Below are 19,115 nucleotides of genomic sequence, written 5' to 3'. Positions count from 1 at the left end.
CTTTCTTTTTCTCTCTCCCTTTTTCTCAGAGCTGGGTTAGGAGGGGCTGTTTTGCATCCCTTCACGTCAGCCCTGCCTCATTCCCTTCTTCCTTCCTGCTAGAGAGCGAGAGAGAGAAAAGAGAAAGGGAACTGCGAGCAAGCGAGGAGCCGGCAGCACCCAGACGAGGATCTGCCCCAGAAGGAGAGGTGAAGCGGCCTCCCTTGCCTGCCTGCCCGTTACCCGCCCCCCTTGCCAAGCCTCTTCGGGAGTCCCAGGGTGAGTTCGCCTCAGCCCCAGCCAGCTGAGCCAAGCCCTCTCTTCCCGGGCCGGAGAGGAGGCGGGCGCCGAAAGCCCCGCGGGAGGCCCGGTGGGCTGCCCCAACCGCCGCCGCCTCTATCCATCCCGGCGCTCTAATGCCAGAGCAGGGAGAGAGAGAAAAGAGTGATGGCGTCTGGAGAAGGAGGGAGGGAAAGAAGGAAGGAAGGATAGAAAGAAGGGGGAGGAGGGAGAGGAGGACGCACAACTGGGCTTGGACTGCGGCGCTTCTTGTCTTGCTGGGGCTCGCAGCACGTGGGGGCTAACACTCGAGGAGCCTCCCCCACGTCCTTGTTGCTCGCTTGCAACTTTCCCCTCCTCTTGCTGCTTTACAACACAAAGTTTTGCTCTGCAGGGAGCCGATCCGGGGAGGAGGGAGGGAAGCAGGCAGCGGCAACAGCGGGAGGGGAGTCTCGGGAGGTGCCGGCATGGAGCTGATGGAGTGGACCCCTCTTCGGTTGGTCGGCTTGCAGGAGGAGGCAGCCGGTGGGTTACCTGTTGCCGTCTCTGCTGTGCTTGGCCATAGGGGGACGAGGCCCTCGTTCTCGAACCGCCCCTGGAGAGGGAAGTGCCGGCTGGACTTTCCCATTCTGTGCCTGGCCGCGGTGAACTTTCCCTTTAACAATCCTCCGGATAGGATTGGAGGGGACGGAAAGAAACTGGAGGGGGACGGACCTGGTCCCTTGCATGTTGGCGGAGGCTCAGTAGTAGCGGGGTTTGCTCTCTTGGAAAGCGCGCCGCCTCAAACTGCAGCCTGCGGATAGTGCCTGAAGCTTCTTTGCCTGCTGTTGACTGGCCTTGCCAAAGAGCTACGAAGCAGCTTTCCTGGAGCGGTGGCTGCAAAGGAAGGGGGGACTTTGCTCTTTGTCTGCCCAACCCCTTTGCCTTCCGTTAACTCTAACAGATGAGAATGTGTTTTTCCTTGACTGATTCTGTGGACTCGCATGTGTTGGGATCTGCGCTGTTCAATGGGAGTCATTCTGTGCAGCATCTTTGCTTTCTCTCTCCTTGACTGCCCTGCTGAGGTCTGTGTCATTGAGATGGTTCTTAAAAATACTCAGAGGTGTTGCCCATAGAAGCTGCTCTTGCAGAGTGGGCTGGTCTGTGCTCTTGGGCACCTTCCTCAGCCCTGTCCATGTCCCTTCCTCTCCCACTTCCAGAACTATCTGAAGAATTTAGTACCATCTAGATACTGTGAGGAAACTAGTGGTGGGAAAGCAGCAGATGATTCTGTTGATGGATGGTGACCTCTCCAATGATGATTCCCCCCCCGCCCGCGCCGCCCCCCCAACTGCCGCCGCCCCCCCAAAAAAACCCACTGGCAACATAAAATGTTTATCTCAGAAATGCTTCAGCTACAGTTGTCTCCTTGAATGGAGGGTATGGTCCTTGCAGTATAGGCTAAACAGTGTGAACAACAAAAACTCACATCTAAATTCTAAAGTGTTGTTGGCACTTGAGTATCAGGTATGCACTGTGTGGGGCACCCCAGATGGATTGCAGCAGGCAGCACAGAAAAGGTTGCTTGCTTGCCATCTTCCAAGGACTGTCTCAAAGCAACTCTGTCCTGGCAGAAAATCAAAGATTCACCTTTTAATCAATGCAACCTTAGACTTCCGATCTGCTTTTGGAATGGTGTCTGTAACTCTTTAAGCTACATTTGCAACTGGCTGTGACTGTAAAATGACTGCCTGGTGAAGATGGTGCCTCCTTCCTGACATAGCTTGAGAGGAAAACTCTAACAAGGGAGGGTGTTTCATAGGAAGGTAGCAATACCTATGGTATTAGATAATGTATACCTCTAAAGCAAGGATTTCATTTCCCCATATAGAGTATGCTACTGTTTTTGTTAATAATCGTCGTACTTGTATGCAACTGTTCCTAAAGCACTTTGCATATATCAAGGGTGGGGAACCTGTGGATGTTCTGGTGTTAAGAACATAAGAAGAGCCTGGGTGCTGGATCAAGCCAATGATCCATCTAGTTGAGCACCTTGTTCTCACAGTGGCCATCCAAATGCCTCTGGGAAGCCCGCAAACAAGACCTAAGTGCATCAGTGCTCTCCCAGCTCTGTACTCCCAACTCCCATCTCCCATCATATTTGTCCCTGCCAGCAGGAGCTGATGGGAGCTGCAACAACATCTGGAGGCTCACAGGTTCCCCACCCCCGACATACATTATCTCAGTAATCATTACTCCCTTATGGAACTGAGGCTCAGAGAGAGTACCATGGGTCGGCCTCAAGAGGTCAGTGCCTTTTCCTTATGGAGCTCAGAGATGGTCTACTGTGTGGAATAGCTTGCTGTTTAATAGCTTTTCATGTCATTGGAAGGTGACGTTCCTATGAGAAATGCTTAGAATCATAGAACTGTAGAGTTGGAAGGGACCCAGTTGTCTAAAATGGTGCATTACTTTTCCAAAAGCGTGCACACACCTTTCTCTCCTTTTAAAGTTTTCCTTTATTCTTGCAGTAGAATCTTTATAACTGGGGTGTGTCTAAAACATTTCCACATATTAGAAAAGATGTTGAAAGTTCACTGGAGACTTTTGAAAGGTTTTTTTTTTCTGTTTGGGGTGCTACAAAGTTTTCTTGGTGTAGAATTTAAGGTTAACCAGAAAAAGGGAGAGAGATTGTTCAGGGCTAAGCTGTAGGGCAGTGGTTCTTGAACTGTTGGGGGGGGAGGGCCATACTTCAGTGGCAGACATCTGCATTGCATGCAGAAGGCGTCAGGTTCAATCCCCAGCATCTCCAGGTAGGGCCAGGAAAAGTCATTGTAAATACTGAACTACATGAACCAATTACCCGGCTCACAATAGTGAAAGGCTGTAGCTTACTGTATAACAACTGTTTTGCGTGCAGAAGGTCCCAGGTGCAGTCCCCAGCATCTCCAGATAGAGCTAGGAGAAAACCCTGCATGAAAGCCTGGAAAGTTGCTGCCTACCAGTGTAGAAAGTAGTGAGCTAGATGGACCAATGTTCTCTCAGTATATGGCAGCTTCATATACCTGGGTGGTGTGGAGAATGAAGTTCCAGGAGGAATAATAGAATTGTAGAGTTGGAAGAGATCCCGAGGGTCATCTGGTCCACACCCACCCATCCTGGTAATGCAGGAATCTCAACTAAAGCATACACGATAGATGGCCATCCAACTTCTGCTTAAAAACCTCCAAGGAAGGAGAGTCTTACCACCTCCTGAGGCAGACCGTTCCATGGAGCCCAATTAAACTTTTGAGTATACCTGCAGAGCATGAGTTCTCAAACTTTCTACCCCCAGGGCCCGCTTGAGACATCTGAAAATTACTGAGACCCACCAGTCACAAAGTGGTAGGAGGTGGAAGCTGAGTTTGGCATAGCAGTTGCAGACATTTTCTGATATCTAATCCATATTTGGAAATTGCTAGATTCTATGCGCTTGACATTTCTTCATGGCAAGGAGTTCCACAGCTCAGTTTTCCTTAAGCTAAGTACAGACATCTGCTCTGGTGAGATTGTGAGGTCTTCTCTTTGTTTTTTAGGCAGAATATGCTAATCTAGAGGCTCTTAAATACAGAATACCTTTCTTTCCCTTTCCTTTCTCCTTCTGCCCTCACATGCCTCTCAGAGTATTTTTACTCTTCTCCTGTAATTTTATCTTCCATTCTCCTGCCACACTCAACTTGAACCTTATTCCTTCCTCTCCCCCACAAAAGTGCCATTTTTAATCTCTCCTCTCTAGCCCTGTTACATTCACTCTAACATTCCTTCTCTTACATTCCTCCTCTCTTATCCCCTTCCTTTCTATTTCCAGTTATCATCATCATCATCATCATCATCAGTAATATGTAATTTTGTAACAACATTTTATCTCACTAGCTAATTTCCTTCAACACCTCCTCTGGCCCTTTCCCATCAGAGGAAGCAAGCCTTCTTCCTTCCTCCCAGCCCCCTCTCCTGACCACCTTTAATCAGCATATAAGTTGCTGGTGCTGGTCCAGCCAATAACTATGGCATGGCTAGGGGCCAGAGGGAGGCCAGTCAGGAGACAGTGGGCAAGCTGTGGCTCTGAGACCGACCTGAAAGTGCTCAGTGTAGCAAGAATGGCTTCTGTATGGAAAGGGTTGACAGTCACTGCTTCTTGCCTTGATACCATTATACTAGGTTCTCCCAGGCAGGAGTTTCGCTTTCTCTTGGTCCTCAAAGCAGCTACAGCTGCAGCTTCAAGCATCAGTTAAAGGTGGGGAACCGTTATCAAGAATTCAGGATGTGAAACTGTCACATAGAATTCCACTAACTTAGCTTCAGGAGCAGAAACACACAAGCATGTGATATTGTAGTTGGTTTCCCAGCAAAACATTTAAAATGCTTTCAGTGTATCCAAGAAAATAATATTGGACCTGTCAGTGAAGGTCTGGTCTGCAGTTTTGGTGGCTATCCCAAGTGATCAAATGCAGGAATGAAAAGGACGGAAGGAAGGAGGGAGTGCTAGAATTACAGAAGGAAGAATGCTAGCTTGTTCTAATTTTATCTTTCCTGTTTCGCTGTCTGTCTTGTGTTGCCGGTGCATGTACTCAAATATTTTACAGTATTCCTGCCACAGACACATTTTCTGTCTTTCTGTTATCTTCACAGATACGTACTTTGGTGTAATTTCCTTCAAGTTGTATAGACACTAGGTCTTCTCAGTCCCATCAGCTTTGTAGCTGTTTTGCTCTGAGGTTTTCCTTCCTATCCCTTCCCCCTGCCTGTCCAGCTGAAAAATGTTGAGAACTGCTATACAACCCCCCCCCCTCAGTTCTTTAGCCATGTCTGCAGTGGGGGGGGGTGTTTCCATGGGAGCTATTCCCCTCCCAGGATCCAGTGTGCCAGCTGTTCTGTGGATCTTCTTACAGCCCTTGAGATTAAAGGCACTTTGGCTTCTGTGTGTTCCTGGGTAACAGCACTGAAATTAAAAGAAGTGAGCCTATGGGAGAACAGACCAATGTTTCCCTTGCAGAGGTCTTTGTTCACTAAACTTACTCTGCTGCTTTCTTGTTCTCAAAAACTAAAATATGGATGTTTTCAAGCTTGCTGTCACATATGCACTCTGTTCTTTGGATGCTGAGTATTATTCCCACCTCTGCTTCTTATCAGCCTTTTGAGTTAATTCCCCTGTCACACCTGTTCCTTTTTCTAATATCTTCTTCTTGCCTGCCATTCTGTGGTCTGCAACCACTGACCAATATTTAGAAATATAAGCTCCAGGAGTATTCTGATCTCACATTTTGGTCTCAAGATCATCTCCGACTGGCTTCCCATTGCATGTGAACTTCCCTTCATTTTGAAAAAGTTTGATAATAAAATCCAACTTGGGATGGCGTGGAACAAGCAAAAAAAGTTCCATCAGAAATGTTCAAAAAAGTTTTTAACACCCCAAGGCAGAGACTCTCCTACAGTTCATGGTTGTTGGTCATTATGCCTCTGTTGTTTGAGCATAGTTCTTTAGTGCTTGCACAATAGAGTGTGAGCAGGTTGTGGTCTATTGGGGTTGCAGAACTATGCCCCAGATTGTGAAATCTATGTCCCTGGAGGAGTTTGGAACCTCAGGAAAGCCTTGCTGGATTAGACCAAGAATTCACCTTGTTCATCATCCTGTCTCCAGCAGAAGCCACTGCCAAACAGATGTTCCTGGGGATCCCAGAAGCCCAGGCATGAAGGAAAGAGACCGTTCCCACAGCTATGTGGACCCTTTGCCTCTTGAACATGGAGATACCAGTGGCTAATAACAGTTGATAGGCCTCTCTGCCATGAATTTGTCATTGCTACATCTTGAGGCAGCAAAATCTGTGGATTAATTATGTGTTGTGAGAGGAGGTACTGCTTTCATCTATCCAGGCCCTACTGTCAATCAGTTTAATTGGTTCTAGTCTTGTGGGAAGTTTTCCATGAAATTTCAAATTTTCCCACTCCCCTAAATCACTTGAGATCTGACCTGGCATGTTTATTGGTTCATATTTAGGAAACAAGTGAAAACAAAATGCCATGTTAAATTTGTGTGCTGTAAATACCTCCAACAGTCAAAAGTAGTTGAACTGAAATATAAGGGTGAGGCAAATCCACAAAACACACTTGCAGCACAATCCTATAATCAAGTTAGGCCAAATGGGGGCTATAAGGTACACTGGAAGCCCCACTGTCCTAGCATAAGTTGAAGATAATGTCTGTTGGACTAGAGATAACAGCAACACACCTGCAACACCAGCAGAACTCTTCTAGCATAAGCTCAAAACAATGCTGAGATGTGGATGGAACTGGGGAGAAGCAGAATTATGCTGTCTCCCATCCAAGTACTAACCAGGCCTGACCCTGCTTAGCTTCCGAGATCAGACGAGATCGGGCGTCTTCAGGGTAGTATGGCCGTAGAATTATGCTGAACCTTGTAGTGCTTCAGATGTTTTTCCTGCCCCAATGCCAGAAAAAAGTCCTGACCTCAACGCCAACTACAGAACAGTTGTATGTGAAATATCACCCACTCAGAGGACTGGAGTAAGAGCCACTGTTCCCCATACCCTCCTGCCCTACTCATGATGCCACAGAATCTAATCACAGCACACCAATATCAGTGTCAAAATCCCAGGGAGAGAAAGACCACAACTCAAATGACAGGGCATGAGACTTTATTGCTCTGATCTCGTGTCATGCATATATAGAAAGAGCACAATGGTAACACTTCTTTCCCAGACCTTTTACAGGTACTTTGTCTTGGGACTTCAGGTCAAAACACTCTACTCCCTCTCTCAAACTAGGGAGGCCAGAACAAAGCATCCCCACAAGCAAGCTACTAAGTTTAAGTGTTGCAGCTGTCTTCATCACCTCTTGCTGGAAGCCTCTTTCCTCTGGACCAGCGGGGAGCAGCATCTCCCACCCAGGCAACATGACGGTCAGCATGCAGAGGTGTTCTCTACTGGAGGATGCTGATCCTACCCAAGAACTCTTGCCTTGCAGGATCACAGCCTGGACATAGGGAACAGAACAAACAGCCGCTGCACACATGCTGCAAGCCCCCTGCAGGTGAAGGGGTGTGTATTGCCTACTTCTTAGGGGAGACTGAGGCAAGGGGGCTGGATGAGTGCTTAAGTGGCACCACTCCCTCTCTTGCTGTCATCATCACAAGCACCACCTCTGCATCCAGGGCTCACTTGCTCCAGTTGCTTATCACTGCTCATTACTCTCTTGTGTGTCTCCCTTCACAGCTCTCTAACAGAGGAAGAGGACAAGAGGGCCTTCTTTATGCCCAGCTACATGCAAGCTTCCAGGAAAGCTGCACCTGCTGGGATTATCCTTTCTACACAGCTATGAAGCCTTGCCCATTTTCCCACTTGATCTTCCTCTGTAAGCAGCACAACTCCTGCTACTCTGCTGTCTGTCTTGCAACTTTCAAAGGCACAGGAGCCCAGCTGGGGCTACCAGTCTGAAAACAGGCCTATGTTTGTTTAGGCCTCTATCTCAACCCCCACTTCCCCAAAGGCTATTCAATAAAGGCTATAACTTTGCCATGTGTGGTATTTTTTTATTACTAGGGCTTCGCCATGTCCTCCCTATCTCTGTCCTGTTAAGCTGGCCTCAGGACGGGAGGGGGACTAGGAAGCATGTTCCTGTGGGATGGATTTTAATGGATAGGAGAGGATATATTAATTGCAATTTATCTATCCAGGCACCACATGTGTAGGTTGAACAGTTTCAAAATCCCATCCTTGGCAGCAAAATTAAAAGCATAGGAATTAGGCTGCAATGTCTTATTTTGGGCAAGTCCAGCTGGCTTCCCCCTTCTTACCCTACTTAGCAAAGAATCAGCCAACAACTTGCAAAGTTTAAAAATATAATTTACTCACATAATCTTGCATTGGTTCACAGCAATGGCAGTAGTAAAAACTATGCAGGAAAAAGATATATATACAATACAGCGAGCTTCAGGCATGTGCCTAAAGCTGAAGCAAGCAGAGGCACGTCTGCATCCAATGCTGGTCAAAAGAAGAGAGGAGAGAGGAATAGGAAGCACTATATGCTCTTTCCTGTCCAGGAGAGGAAGGGAAATAACACCAATTGTCCTGTCTACCAATTGTATTTCTATGGTCTGAGTATCTGCCTATCAGCAATACAGCTCTGTGGTATTCGCTCCTTCTTTTGCTAACTAGTAAGAATATGCTTTTTTTTAGGTTTGGCTGCTAATCTCCCACAGTTCCTGCAAGAGCTCAGGTCTAATGACCCTTTCCACTCTCTGCCTACTTAGACTCCAAGCATCATTAGGGTGGCAGACCTCTCAGACTGTACAGAGGTCATCAATCAGTGGTAGAGAATTCGCTTTGCATGCAGAATGTCTCAATCTCCAGTATCTCAAGGTAGTAATTGGAATGTCCCCTGTCTGAAACCCTGTAGAGCTGCTGCCAGTCAGTGTACACAACTCCAAGCTGAGTGGATCAAGGTTGTGACTCAATATAAGACAGCTTCCTATGTTCCAACTTGGGTTGAGTGCTGCCACCATGATGTATGAGACAGTCAGTTGAGGTGAAAGGACTGTGAGACCTGCTGGGATGAAAGCCAGAAAACTGGGTCTGTCAGAGAATCAGTATAGTGGCAGTTGCTTGGGTTGAGCCTGACATATTCATTCAAAATGCATATATTCTGCTTCTTAGCTCTTAAGAGGCTCTCAAAGCAGTTTACAAAAGATCCTCTCATTCAAGTAAGTGTGGTACCAGGAGCAGAACTAATATGTCCATGCAGACCCTGTATGATTCAGTATTTTGGCTAAGGGATGACAAATGTCCTGTGATGTCTGCTCTGTCATTCCTCCTGGTGCAGTTGGAAATCACACTTTTTCCAAATCCATTCCATGTGCCAGAGGTAACCAGTGCAGTATCCTCCAGAAGTTGAATGGCCAGTGGTCAGGGAAGAGTCCAGCAACACCTGGAGGACACCATGTTGGCCAGGCCCAGGTGGAACTTGTCTTGTTAGAATAAAGTTATAAACTCAAACACACAAAAAACTGCTCGTCATTGGCGGAGGGCCCAGCCAGCTTAGCCCACTGTTACAACCACCCCAACCTCAAGCCCTCCAGATGTTTTGGACGGCAACTCCCATCAGCCCCCAGAAGTTATGAACTGAAACTCTTATTAGCTTCAGCCATCATGGCTGTGCTCCCATCAGCTCCAGCATCCTACAGTTGTGGTGGCTGGAGCTGAGATGGGAATTGTAGTTCAAACCATCTGGAGGGTACTGGGTTGGGGAAGGCTACTCTATTATGCATTTCTCAGTTTTCCAAACTAAGCTTTTATGGATTCCTTTTAAAAAGATAAATTTTGAATACAGCAGATATAGGAAGTGTTAGTTTTTGCTCTTGGAAAGTCCATTGTGGTGGCTGCTCCAACCTGCTGAACTTGGCAAATCCTCTGTGTGATGGCTTAAGTTGTTGTGCAAACTCTTGCTGATTTGAAATGCATTCTTGACTCCTATCTTTCTGCAGAGGGGTTGGTTCTTCAAGTTTGAGTGCATGCAATTCATTTTTAAGATAGGGACTTCAGTCTCAATGTCTTGCTAACTTCCATATCAATCAATTACCTAGAAAAGCATTTGTGTGCTGGTGCTGATGCAGTTGACAATATATTGCAATGGGTCAAACTGGGACAGTACACTCCAGCTCTAAAGCATTTCCCACTTATTCCTTCACCTTCTGTGTCGTGGAGCTTACCTGAGGAAGCTTGGATCTCCCTATACTCCTCCCCCCCTTGAGGTTCACATTGTGCAGGGAGGAAGTCCACTGTTGTGAAAGGGGAGAGGCATTGTCTTTGCTGGTCCACAGCTGTGGCTGGTAGATCTGGCTTCAGATGGCATTCCTTTGCTGTGCATGTTTCTAACACTGTATCACAGAGAGTTCAGGTCTGGGAAATAAAGCTCAGACATTCACACTGGAACATCCACAGGAAGTTAAAATGATGATGTGCCTTGTAGGTCTGACCTGCTGCAGGTTAGGGCTGACACACCTGTCTTCCTTGAGAAGCATTGAGAACAATGCTATGACTTAAATAGACAGCAGAGGGGTGGTTGTGTTGTGTGAACTTCATTCCCTCCCAGTCATTGTGTAGCATGCGGAGCAACTGAGCAAGGAAATCGCAGCCCTCAACAGACTAGCTTAGCAATGCTGTGTATGTCAGAAATCACTTTTAAATACTTTTGTAAACTTACATAGCCTTGTAAGCCAACTAATGATTTACTATTTCCTTTTAAAAACAAATTCTCAGTTGTCTTTAAAGATACTGCCTTCCAAGTGTGTACCGGGTAATTCTTCTGAGTTATGATTTCCATTACTTGAGTTATGGACCCTCCAAGACCCCATCCCTGCTATTCCTGAAAACCCAATGCTTTTTTATTCTGGTGCTCTGACTCTAGCAATTCCTGGATGGAAGATGAGCCCTGCCAGCATCAACCCACCTGTGAGGAAGGTGATGCAGAACCCTTCCAAAGTTGGCCAGTAGACCACAGTTTTCTTCCTATTGACCAACCAACACTTTGGTCCAGTTGCAATAAATCTGAAATGTTGAGAGGTTGTTGAAAAATATTTGAGCTGTTTTGGCTGCTTGAGGGTTTCAAAATTTATTCTCATTCATTCTCTCTGTCTGTCTGTCTGTCTCTCTCTCTCTCTCTCTCTCTCTTTATGGCATGGGACCTTTGAGGACCAGGCAAAGGGCCTCATTCCTCACCAACACACATGCCCAGACAGACACTCTTGTTGTCTAGTTTGGAGGTTCAATGGAAAGCAACTTGTTCTCTGCCAGCTCCAAGGCTGGGTGTTTCTGACAAGCAGGTCCCTGTTTCTGTTGCCTCTGAATATTTTCCCATAAGAGAGAGCCCTTCTCCTAATCTGTAGGAGGCTTTGTTTGTTAAAGCAGAAGCTTTCCTCTTAAAGAACCTATTTATTTTTCATTGGATTGTGTGTGCTTTTTTTCAAACAAGGATTCTTACAAGTCGCTTCACCATCCATTCGGCCAGATTTATTTTCTGCTAGGTTGAAAATCAAGTCTCTTTCCCTCCGCCTCCACTGGAAAGAGGGAGAATGTGAAAAAAAAGAAAAAAAGACTTTTGCATTGTGGTGATTGGCACAGCCTGTGAATCAAGGGTCATTTTGTGTAGCTGTTTCTTTTCAAGCATTCTCTCTCTCTCTCTCTCTTTCTTTCTTTCTTTCTTTCTTTCTCTCTCTCTCTCTTCCCCCTTCCATGCACAATCTATTCAGGCTGGAAGCATTCTTTCTTTTCAGAGTCTTTTCTGCCTCTCTCTCTCTTTTCCCCCTCCTTTATTTTTCATCTCTTTTCATTCTGTTTCCCTCCACCACCCCCCTAGAGGCTCTTTTTTCCCCTTTCCTCATTCCTCTATTCAGTTCCCTTTTTTTTGGTTGCTTCTTTTAAAATAGCTTTTCTATTTTCAGAGAGGACAGGGAACATGTAGGAAGAGAAGTCGTTTCAGAAAGGAGGAACCTGAAAGTCTTTCTCCATTTATTTCAGCAAACGTTGTTTTTCAAGCAAGAGAACCAAGGGCGACAAAAAGAAACCCATCTTTATTTTGTTCCTGCCTCTTCTCCCACAAACAGCGCAGCCCCCGACACCCCCCAAAAATATTCATAAGTGATCACATCTCCAGGAATATGCTAAAATACTGGCAGCTTTGCTTCTTTATTATGTTGCCCTGGGCATTTTGGTGCAGAGACTAGAAACACAAGAGGCATGGCTGCTTTCCTGGGTAGACCCCATTGATGCCCCTCTTTGCAACTTCTGACATCACCCATTTCTTTTAGCTCTGCACCAAGAGTTGTGGGGTGCAGGGCCCACTTGGATGCTGCCTTTAGAACAATTTGTCCTTCATGGTGAACCTTGAGCAGGGAGCTTAGGAGATCTCTGTGCTAATGCAGAGAACAATTTTGTGGAAAGCAGCAGTGAAGACTTAAAGTTGTGTAATCTCAAGTTTGTAGATCTCTAGATGTGCATTGCTTAAAGCATTGACTAGCCCCCAATAGCCACGTTAATCAGAATTTTTGAGCTCTGGCAGGATGCCACAAATACAGGCCCTTTGTTCATTACGACTTCCCAGCCTCTTATCTCCTGAATTTCATTGTTGAATTAGTGCCTTTTAGTAGTAATTGTCTTCTGTAGTATTGATAACACTTTGCTTAGGGGAAAGAGTGTGAATTCTCCATTCCTTCTGGAGAGGATCAGGCTTGCAGGTGGTGGAAGGAGAGGTATAGCCAAGGGCAGCAAACTGCAACTCAAATACTTCTTCCTGTGCCATTAGAGAGAAACCGAGTTCTTCTGTGAAAGCCTATGATACAAGAGTGCCTGGCCCTTTCTCAGATGGTTCTCCTATGGCAACCTTCCCTAAACCAGTGACTTCCACATGCCACCTCCCATCAGCTCCAGCATCACATGGCTGGACTGGCTGGGGTTGCAGTCCTACGTCAATTCCTCATCAAGAGATGGTTGGTCAAGAAATGAAGACAGGAGTCATTCAGTAGACATGGATTTCCAAAGAGAGAAGTGGAACAAGTGTTGGGAGCCAGAGTGTTGGGCTAGGTAAACCTCTGGCCCAGTCCAGCAAAAGCCAATTTTTAGATGCTTATGCTTTCATTCATGTCAGGGCATAAAAAGTCTGAAGGGGGCTGATGAGGATGCTTGTTTTCTGTGATGGAGATGCTCTCAAAAGTAGGAGGGTTGAGAGAACCTGCTTCAAATGAAAGCAAAGGTACAGATGACTAGGGAGCAGGGACACACCTGTCTGGAAGCCAAACCTGCACCTGGGTTGGTTGAATGGTGATGGTGATGTCCCTGCTTCTGTGGGAAGCAATCCTGGCTGTCCCTACGTAGCAGTTGGATCTGGTTGGTTTCTTGAAGGTTGGCTTGGTGTGAAGAGTGTCCCCTTCAGGTAGGAAAGTGGGTCTTGGTGTGGGTGGTCAGCCACACACTTTGGGGATTAAAGAGGGAGGTAGCCAGTGAGAAGGGACTCCATCCAAAATCCATACACCTTGCAAAGCCTGGCTTTGAAAGTTTCTTCCACCCACCCACCGAAATATGTGATTCAAATCTAATGTCACCTGGAAGCTGAGATGGGACATTAGAGGAGATGGAGGTGGGTGAGAGAGCGGGGTTGGAATACAGAAGGAGATTAGGAGATTGATGAAAGTGAGAGAGAAAGAGAGAGGAGATAAGAGAGGCACACAGGACTGAACTATCAAGCTGAGAGAGGCGTTGCCAGGGAAACGGAAAGAATGAGGGAGAGAGAGAAAGATGGAGAGAAGAGGCAAGAATCAGAAATGGAAGGGAAGGGAAGTGGGAGGGAGGGAGGGAGGGCAGGCAATGGGTGAATGAGAGAAGCAGATGGATTTTAAAGGCTGAAGTGGCTGGGCAGGCTGACACCCCCCCCCCCAAAAAAAATCTGCCTATGCCCACAATCAATAATTCTAGGTGGGCTCCCCTCTGGCACCTTTGCTCAAGATTGCTACCATTCTGTGCCCAGGACATGCCGGCTGGCACAGAAGTGGCTGCCATCATGGCCAGTCTACAGTTTCAAGGCTGCCTCCTGTGAGGAGGGAATCAATACTGTTGTTCCCCTTTGCCTCTACAGCCCATTGACATGAAAGTGTGCTTAACAGGGGCCCTCCTTGCATTGTGGTGGAGCTTGCATGCAAAATGGGTCAGGCACGGAGGCCAGCCTGCGGGTCATTACATGGCCTTCTCCTGCTTGTCTCTGGGTGACCTGATGGGCCCCTTCTTGGCCCTGCTGTGCTCATTGCCGCCTCCGCCTCCTCTAATCCTCCCCCATACCCAGCCTCCTTCCTTCCTTCTCTCTTCCTTTCTTCTCCTTTGCCTGCCAGCCCCCTCTTCTCTTCTCCTTCCTCCTCTCTCCTTCCTGCCTCCTCCCCTCTCTCCTTTGTTTTGGCTGCCTCCATACACTGCTGTCTCCTTCCCCCTCCTCCCCCCACCTGCCTCTTGCTATCTTTCCCCCCTCCATTTCCTCTTTTTGTCTTCCCTTGTTCACATTTCTTTTCTCTGCACCAGCCATCCTCACCCGCACAGGGTTTAAGAGCGTGCAGGCAGCTCTGGCGGAGAATGAGGTTCATTTATTTCCAGTGGTTCAAAAGTGGGAAGTTCTGAGGTTGTTCTGTCTAGCTGTTCCCTTTGCCTCAGGGTTAGTCCAAGCCTGGCTTGTCTTTCTGCTCTGCACCCAGGAAGACTGGCTTTGTATTTCAGGCGAGGAACAGTTATTCTGGCTCTTCTGGTCCTGCTAGCCCCATACTGGGGGAAGGAGCAGTATTCCCCCCCCCATGCTCTCCTCTCTCTGGCTTAGCTTTCTGGTGCTTCCCAGTCACACAAAAAGCACACACTGAGAAGGGGGTCCTAGGGCTCTAAGGGCTGCCTCCAAGGTCCGAGTCTTGCCTGGCCCTGCTTGCCACCTTCACAACCAAGGAGGCTGCTGTGTCCTTTCTTGTAGAAAGGAAACCAGCCCAACCTGGTGGGTTCAGACTGCCTGCTCTTTCTAGAAGTGCAGAATTTGCCACATTTGAGGAGTCTCCTGGCCTGGCATGCAGAAGCCTTCCCCCCAGGTATCAGATAGAAGGCCACAAGATTTTTCTATACCCTGAGCCCTTTATAATAAAGAATAAACACAGCACATCTGAGCCATTGTACAGGGCTCTATGGAATATATGGTTTCTGCTAGTCTTGGGAAATGGTAAGGATACAAATGTCTGGCCTGTCATCTGGCCACTAGGCATTCCCACCACCACCATCCCTCATTCTGCCAGGGAAGCACACCCATGTTTAGATTGCAGGTTTTGCTCCAGTTTCAGGAGTGCAGAATATCTGTTTAGCTCCCAAACATGGGATGCTTTCAGGTTCTAAGCTCTGCCCTTTGGTGTTCCTTTCATTTTAAAGGATGTGTCCAGAGTAGATGCCGCTTTCCATTGCCATGATTTTGGAGCTGCCACCTAGGGCCCCTGCCGGCCAACTGGGTTCTCTCAGCCCACAGCCCTCTGCTTGGCCAGCAGGGTAATGGCTTCTCTTTCTCCCTTTTGTTCCTGCAGACAACAGAAGCTGTCCTTGATGGTGTGAGCCATGGACCGCTTTGCCCACTCTGGAACACAGACAGATGCTGTGGTGGTGCTGTCTCTGGCCCAAGCAGCCGTCCTGGGCTTGGTGACTGAGAACGAATTTTTTGGTGCCACCGTCAGCCCCGGAGGTTTCTTCTCCAGCTTCACAGGCAGGCTCGACGGCATGTCCATGGTTGAGTTGAAGCAGCCAGAAAGCCATTGCCCTCTGGAGAATGAAGGCCAAGGTCACGCCGAGCCAGCGGAGGAGGATGAAGCAGCAGAGGCTTCCTTTGGGAAACATGCCCGGAGGAGGAAGCGCCCGCCTGTGAGGCTGGTGCCAAAAGTGAAGCCCGAGAAGGGCGAGTGGGGGCAGGAAGACGGTGCTTACGAAGCATCAGTAGCAAGTGAGGGTAAGGAGCAGCAGATGGGCAGCCACCCTGTGAGCTTGGAGGAGTCCCCCTGTGAGCAGACGGTGCAGAGCAGCGCTACCAAGATGATAGATCTCAGCACGTTCAACAGGAAGCCTCGACGCCTGCGGCACCTGCGGCAGCAAGCTCCAGAAGAGCTGTCCCTGGGTGGGTATGAGGAGAGGCTCCCAAGCACCCCACAAGCCAGCCTGGACAGCACTCCAGGGAGTGCAGAGGCCTTCTCCAGTGACTGCGGCTTCCAGGCTGGTGCTCCTCCTCCCTTGATCAATCTGGAGCATCCTGTGCCACACTCTCCTCCTGGGCAGGGCAAGAGCGAGCTGGGCTTTGTGTGGCAGGAGCCCCTGGACTTTGAGGCGGAGGCCCATGGCGAGCACAGCAAGAAGGTTCAGTTGGACCGCCTGGACATCAACGTCCAGATAGACGACTCCTACCTGGTGGAGAAGCGTTGGCAGTGCCGCCTGTGCGAGAAGTCCTACACGTCCAAGTACAACCTGGTGACGCATATCCTGGGCCACAACGGCATCAAGCCTCACTCCTGCCCGCACTGCAGCAAGCTCTTCAAGCAGCCCAGCCACCTGCAGACTCACCTGCTCACCCACCAGGGCACGCGGCCCCACAAGTGCCAGGTGTGCCACAAGGCCTTCACCCAGACCAGCCACCTCAAGCGCCACATGCTGCTGCACTCCGACATCAAGCCCTACAGCTGCCGCTTCTGTGGCCGCGGCTTCGCCTACCCCAGCGAGCTGAAGGCCCACGAGGGCAAGCACGAGAGCGGGCGCTGCCACGTCTGTGTGGAGTGCGGCCTGGACTTCTCCACCCTCACCCAGCTCAAGCGCCACCTGGCCACCCACCAGGGACCCACCCTCTACCCCTGCCCAGAGTGCAACAAGTCCTTCCATTACCGCAGCCAGCTGCAGAACCACATGCTCAAGCACCAGAACGTGCGGCCCTTCGTCTGCACCGAGTGTGGCATGGAGTTCAGCCAGATCCATCACCTTAAGCAGCACTCGCTGACCCACAAGGTAGGCCGGGCAGCAGAGCACCAGCTTGAAGGGCATGGGGGGGTGTTGGGTAACCGAAGCCTTTTCCCATCTGTGGCTCTAAGGGCTTTTATAGAGGAGTGTGTGTGTCTACCTGCAGTGCCCTGAAGGGGTACCCAAAGGGCTTCAACTTAGCTGGCTTGCTCTTTTTGTTGTCCTTGGTCACCACAGACCTGGATTCTGAAAAAGAGGCCTTGCCACAATTTGGGTTAAAACTGCTTCCATAGGAGGGAGGGAGTGGGGATCCAAAGTGCCCTGGTCTCTTCCCCCTTGCTCTGAAATCCCCCAAACACTACTGAGTATGAAATCACCATGGTTAGCACTGTCCTCCTTGACCAAGGTGGGATTGGGTGGTACCTCTTGGCTGCAATGAAGCCTTGTTACCTGCCTGCTGTTGTCTTCAGGGCGTGAAAGAGTTCAAGTGTGAAGTGTGCGGGAGAGAGTTCACGCTGCAGGCCAACATGAAGCGCCACATGCTGATCCACACCAGTGTGCGCCCCTATCAGTGCCACATCTGCTTCAAGACCTTTGTGCAGAAGCAGACACTCAAGACCCACATGATCGTCCACTCGCCCGTCAAGCCCTTCAAGTGCAAGGTAGGTGGCGGAAGTGCAAAGAGCAGAAGCTGCTGCGGGTGGTGGAATATGAAGAGCCTGCTGCCAGTGCAAAGCGGAGTGGCAGAGCCTGCAAATACAGGCCAGACTCAACTCCCAGAGGGGCAGTGGTCATTTCCAGAACACACTTCCCACATGAGCAACTGGATGTCCACATATCCACCCTCCTCTCAAGCACAGCTTAGTCATTCCGGTTTTGCCAGCTGCCTAGACTGAGCCCGGAAATTATTTTGCTGAGAGCTTTCAGAGCTGAGTGTGGAGCGGATCCTGGTTCTTGGCTGTTGGCCTGGAAGGGGAACTGAGGTGGATGTAAGCAGGTGAATCCCATCCCTGCTGCCCACAGTCCAAGCTGCCCCAGCCTCCGCCGACAGGTAATCATCTCCTTTTCCCACCCCACCTTCCGCAGGTGTGTGGGAAATCCTTTAACCGCATGTACAACCTCCTGGGCCACATGCACTTGCACGCAGGCAGCAAACCCTTCAAGTGCCCTTACTGTTCCAGCAAGTTCAACCTGAAGGGCAACCTCAGCCGGCACATGAAGGTCAAGCATGGGGTGATGGACATCAGCCTGGACAGCCAAGGTAGGTGGGGGTGGGGAGGGAGCTGGAGGGATGGGTCTAAGGCATCCTACCCCGCTTCGCCCCCAGAAGCCCTGAAAGGCAGAGGCAGCCTTCTCATGCTGAAAGGCTGCACTGCAGCTCCCTCTGCAGGCTGTCTTGGCATGCTGGCAAAGGAGGCTGTGGTGGCCAGTGCTGAATCCACATTGCCTGCCATTGCAGCACTACCGCCCAGGTGCTGCTCACTTCTTGTCCTGTTGTCCCCTCAGATCCCATGCTGGAGCTGGCAGGTGATCATGCAGAGCTGGACGGACAGCAGGAGATGGAGGACTACGAGGAGGAAAACTCGTATGACTATGGGGTGGTGGGGAACCCTGCCAACGAGTCTTCCTTGACCGAACACGCCATGAAGGAAATGGCCTACTACAGCATGTTGTAGCCTGGGGCAGACTGGGTGAAGAAGGGGACAGGCAGCTGCTTCCACCCCCTCCAAAAAGCTCTGTTCGGGCAGCACGGAATTTGATACTCTTGCCCTCTTCAGCCGTTTAGTCCTGCACTGGATCTGTGGAAGTCTTGCTGCCACCAACCCTTGAGACTGGGCTCTGCTGCTGGGCTGGCAGTACTATTCTCTCCAGCTTGAAAGGACCAGGAGGGGGCAGCACTTGCCTTAGACTACCTCCCACAGCACCTTGCACCCAGCACAAAGAAGCAGAAGGCCTTATAGTGGTGCTGATAGGCCAGGACCAGCCAGGGCTCAGTGCTACAGACACCAGGCTGTACTGCAGAGCCAAACTGGATCAGCTCCTGTATGTTTCTCTTACAAACTACCTCTGCCCTGCGCAAAAAAAGAGGGGGACACACAGCAGGGTCTCTGCCCCAAAACCAAATGGATCTTGAGTGCCCCTTTGCCCATCCCCTATCCCTGGCAGAGCAGTTAAGCCAGCCTGCTGTGGAGAACATCCCTGTGCAGCCTGTGGCAATCTTAAATTATTATGTCATTTCCACAAGGTGGATTGTCCCACTTGTGCATAGATCTACTGTGTTTATTTTCTGTTCTGAAGAAGTTCAGCAATAAAGGAATACTCTTTGGAAGAAGG

The 19,115-nt window shown here is 49.2% G+C and overlaps 2 protein-coding genes and 1 long non-coding RNA gene across 4 annotated transcripts in view; 1 reads left to right on the top strand and 2 right to left on the bottom strand.

Moving 5' to 3' along the window:
* LOC308463646 (arpin-like) overlaps positions 1–1,032 on the bottom strand; it is a 12,063-nt gene extending 11,031 nt beyond the window's left edge. Inside the window, exon 1 of the mRNA XM_080982247.1 lies at positions 793–1,032. Within this exon, the coding sequence (XP_080838373.1) occupies positions 793–986 (194 nt within the window). The 5' untranslated portion in view covers positions 987–1,032. The remainder of the gene's footprint in view (positions 1–792) is intronic.
* ZNF710 (zinc finger protein 710) overlaps positions 1–19,115 on the top strand; it is a 22,243-nt gene extending 3,128 nt beyond the window's left edge. For both annotated transcript variants that reach the window (XM_080982143.1, XM_080982142.1), the window contains exons 2-6: positions 103–258; positions 15,374–16,829; positions 17,252–17,443; positions 17,868–18,042; positions 18,288–19,115. In XM_080982143.1, coding sequence (XP_080838269.1) covers positions 15,405–16,829; positions 17,252–17,443; positions 17,868–18,042; positions 18,288–18,457 — 1,962 coding nt within the window. In that variant the 5' untranslated portion in view covers positions 103–258; positions 15,374–15,404 and the 3' untranslated portion in view covers positions 18,458–19,115. The remainder of the gene's footprint in view (positions 1–102; positions 259–15,373; positions 16,830–17,251; positions 17,444–17,867; positions 18,043–18,287) is intronic.
* On the bottom strand, positions 6,913–9,364 carry LOC308463671. Its single transcript, XR_013979670.1, has 2 exons — positions 8,145–9,364; positions 6,913–7,266 (listed from the first exon to the last, which is right to left on the bottom strand). It is a non-coding gene; the product is annotated as an uncharacterized lncRNA (long non-coding RNA).

The sequence above is a fragment of the Podarcis pityusensis genome (genome assembly GCF_964106645.2).
Source record: "Podarcis pityusensis genome assembly, chromosome: 14".
Taxonomy (NCBI): Eukaryota; Metazoa; Chordata; class Lepidosauria; order Squamata; family Lacertidae; genus Podarcis; species Podarcis pityusensis.
This window is presented reverse-complemented; position numbering and strand designations above follow the sequence as displayed.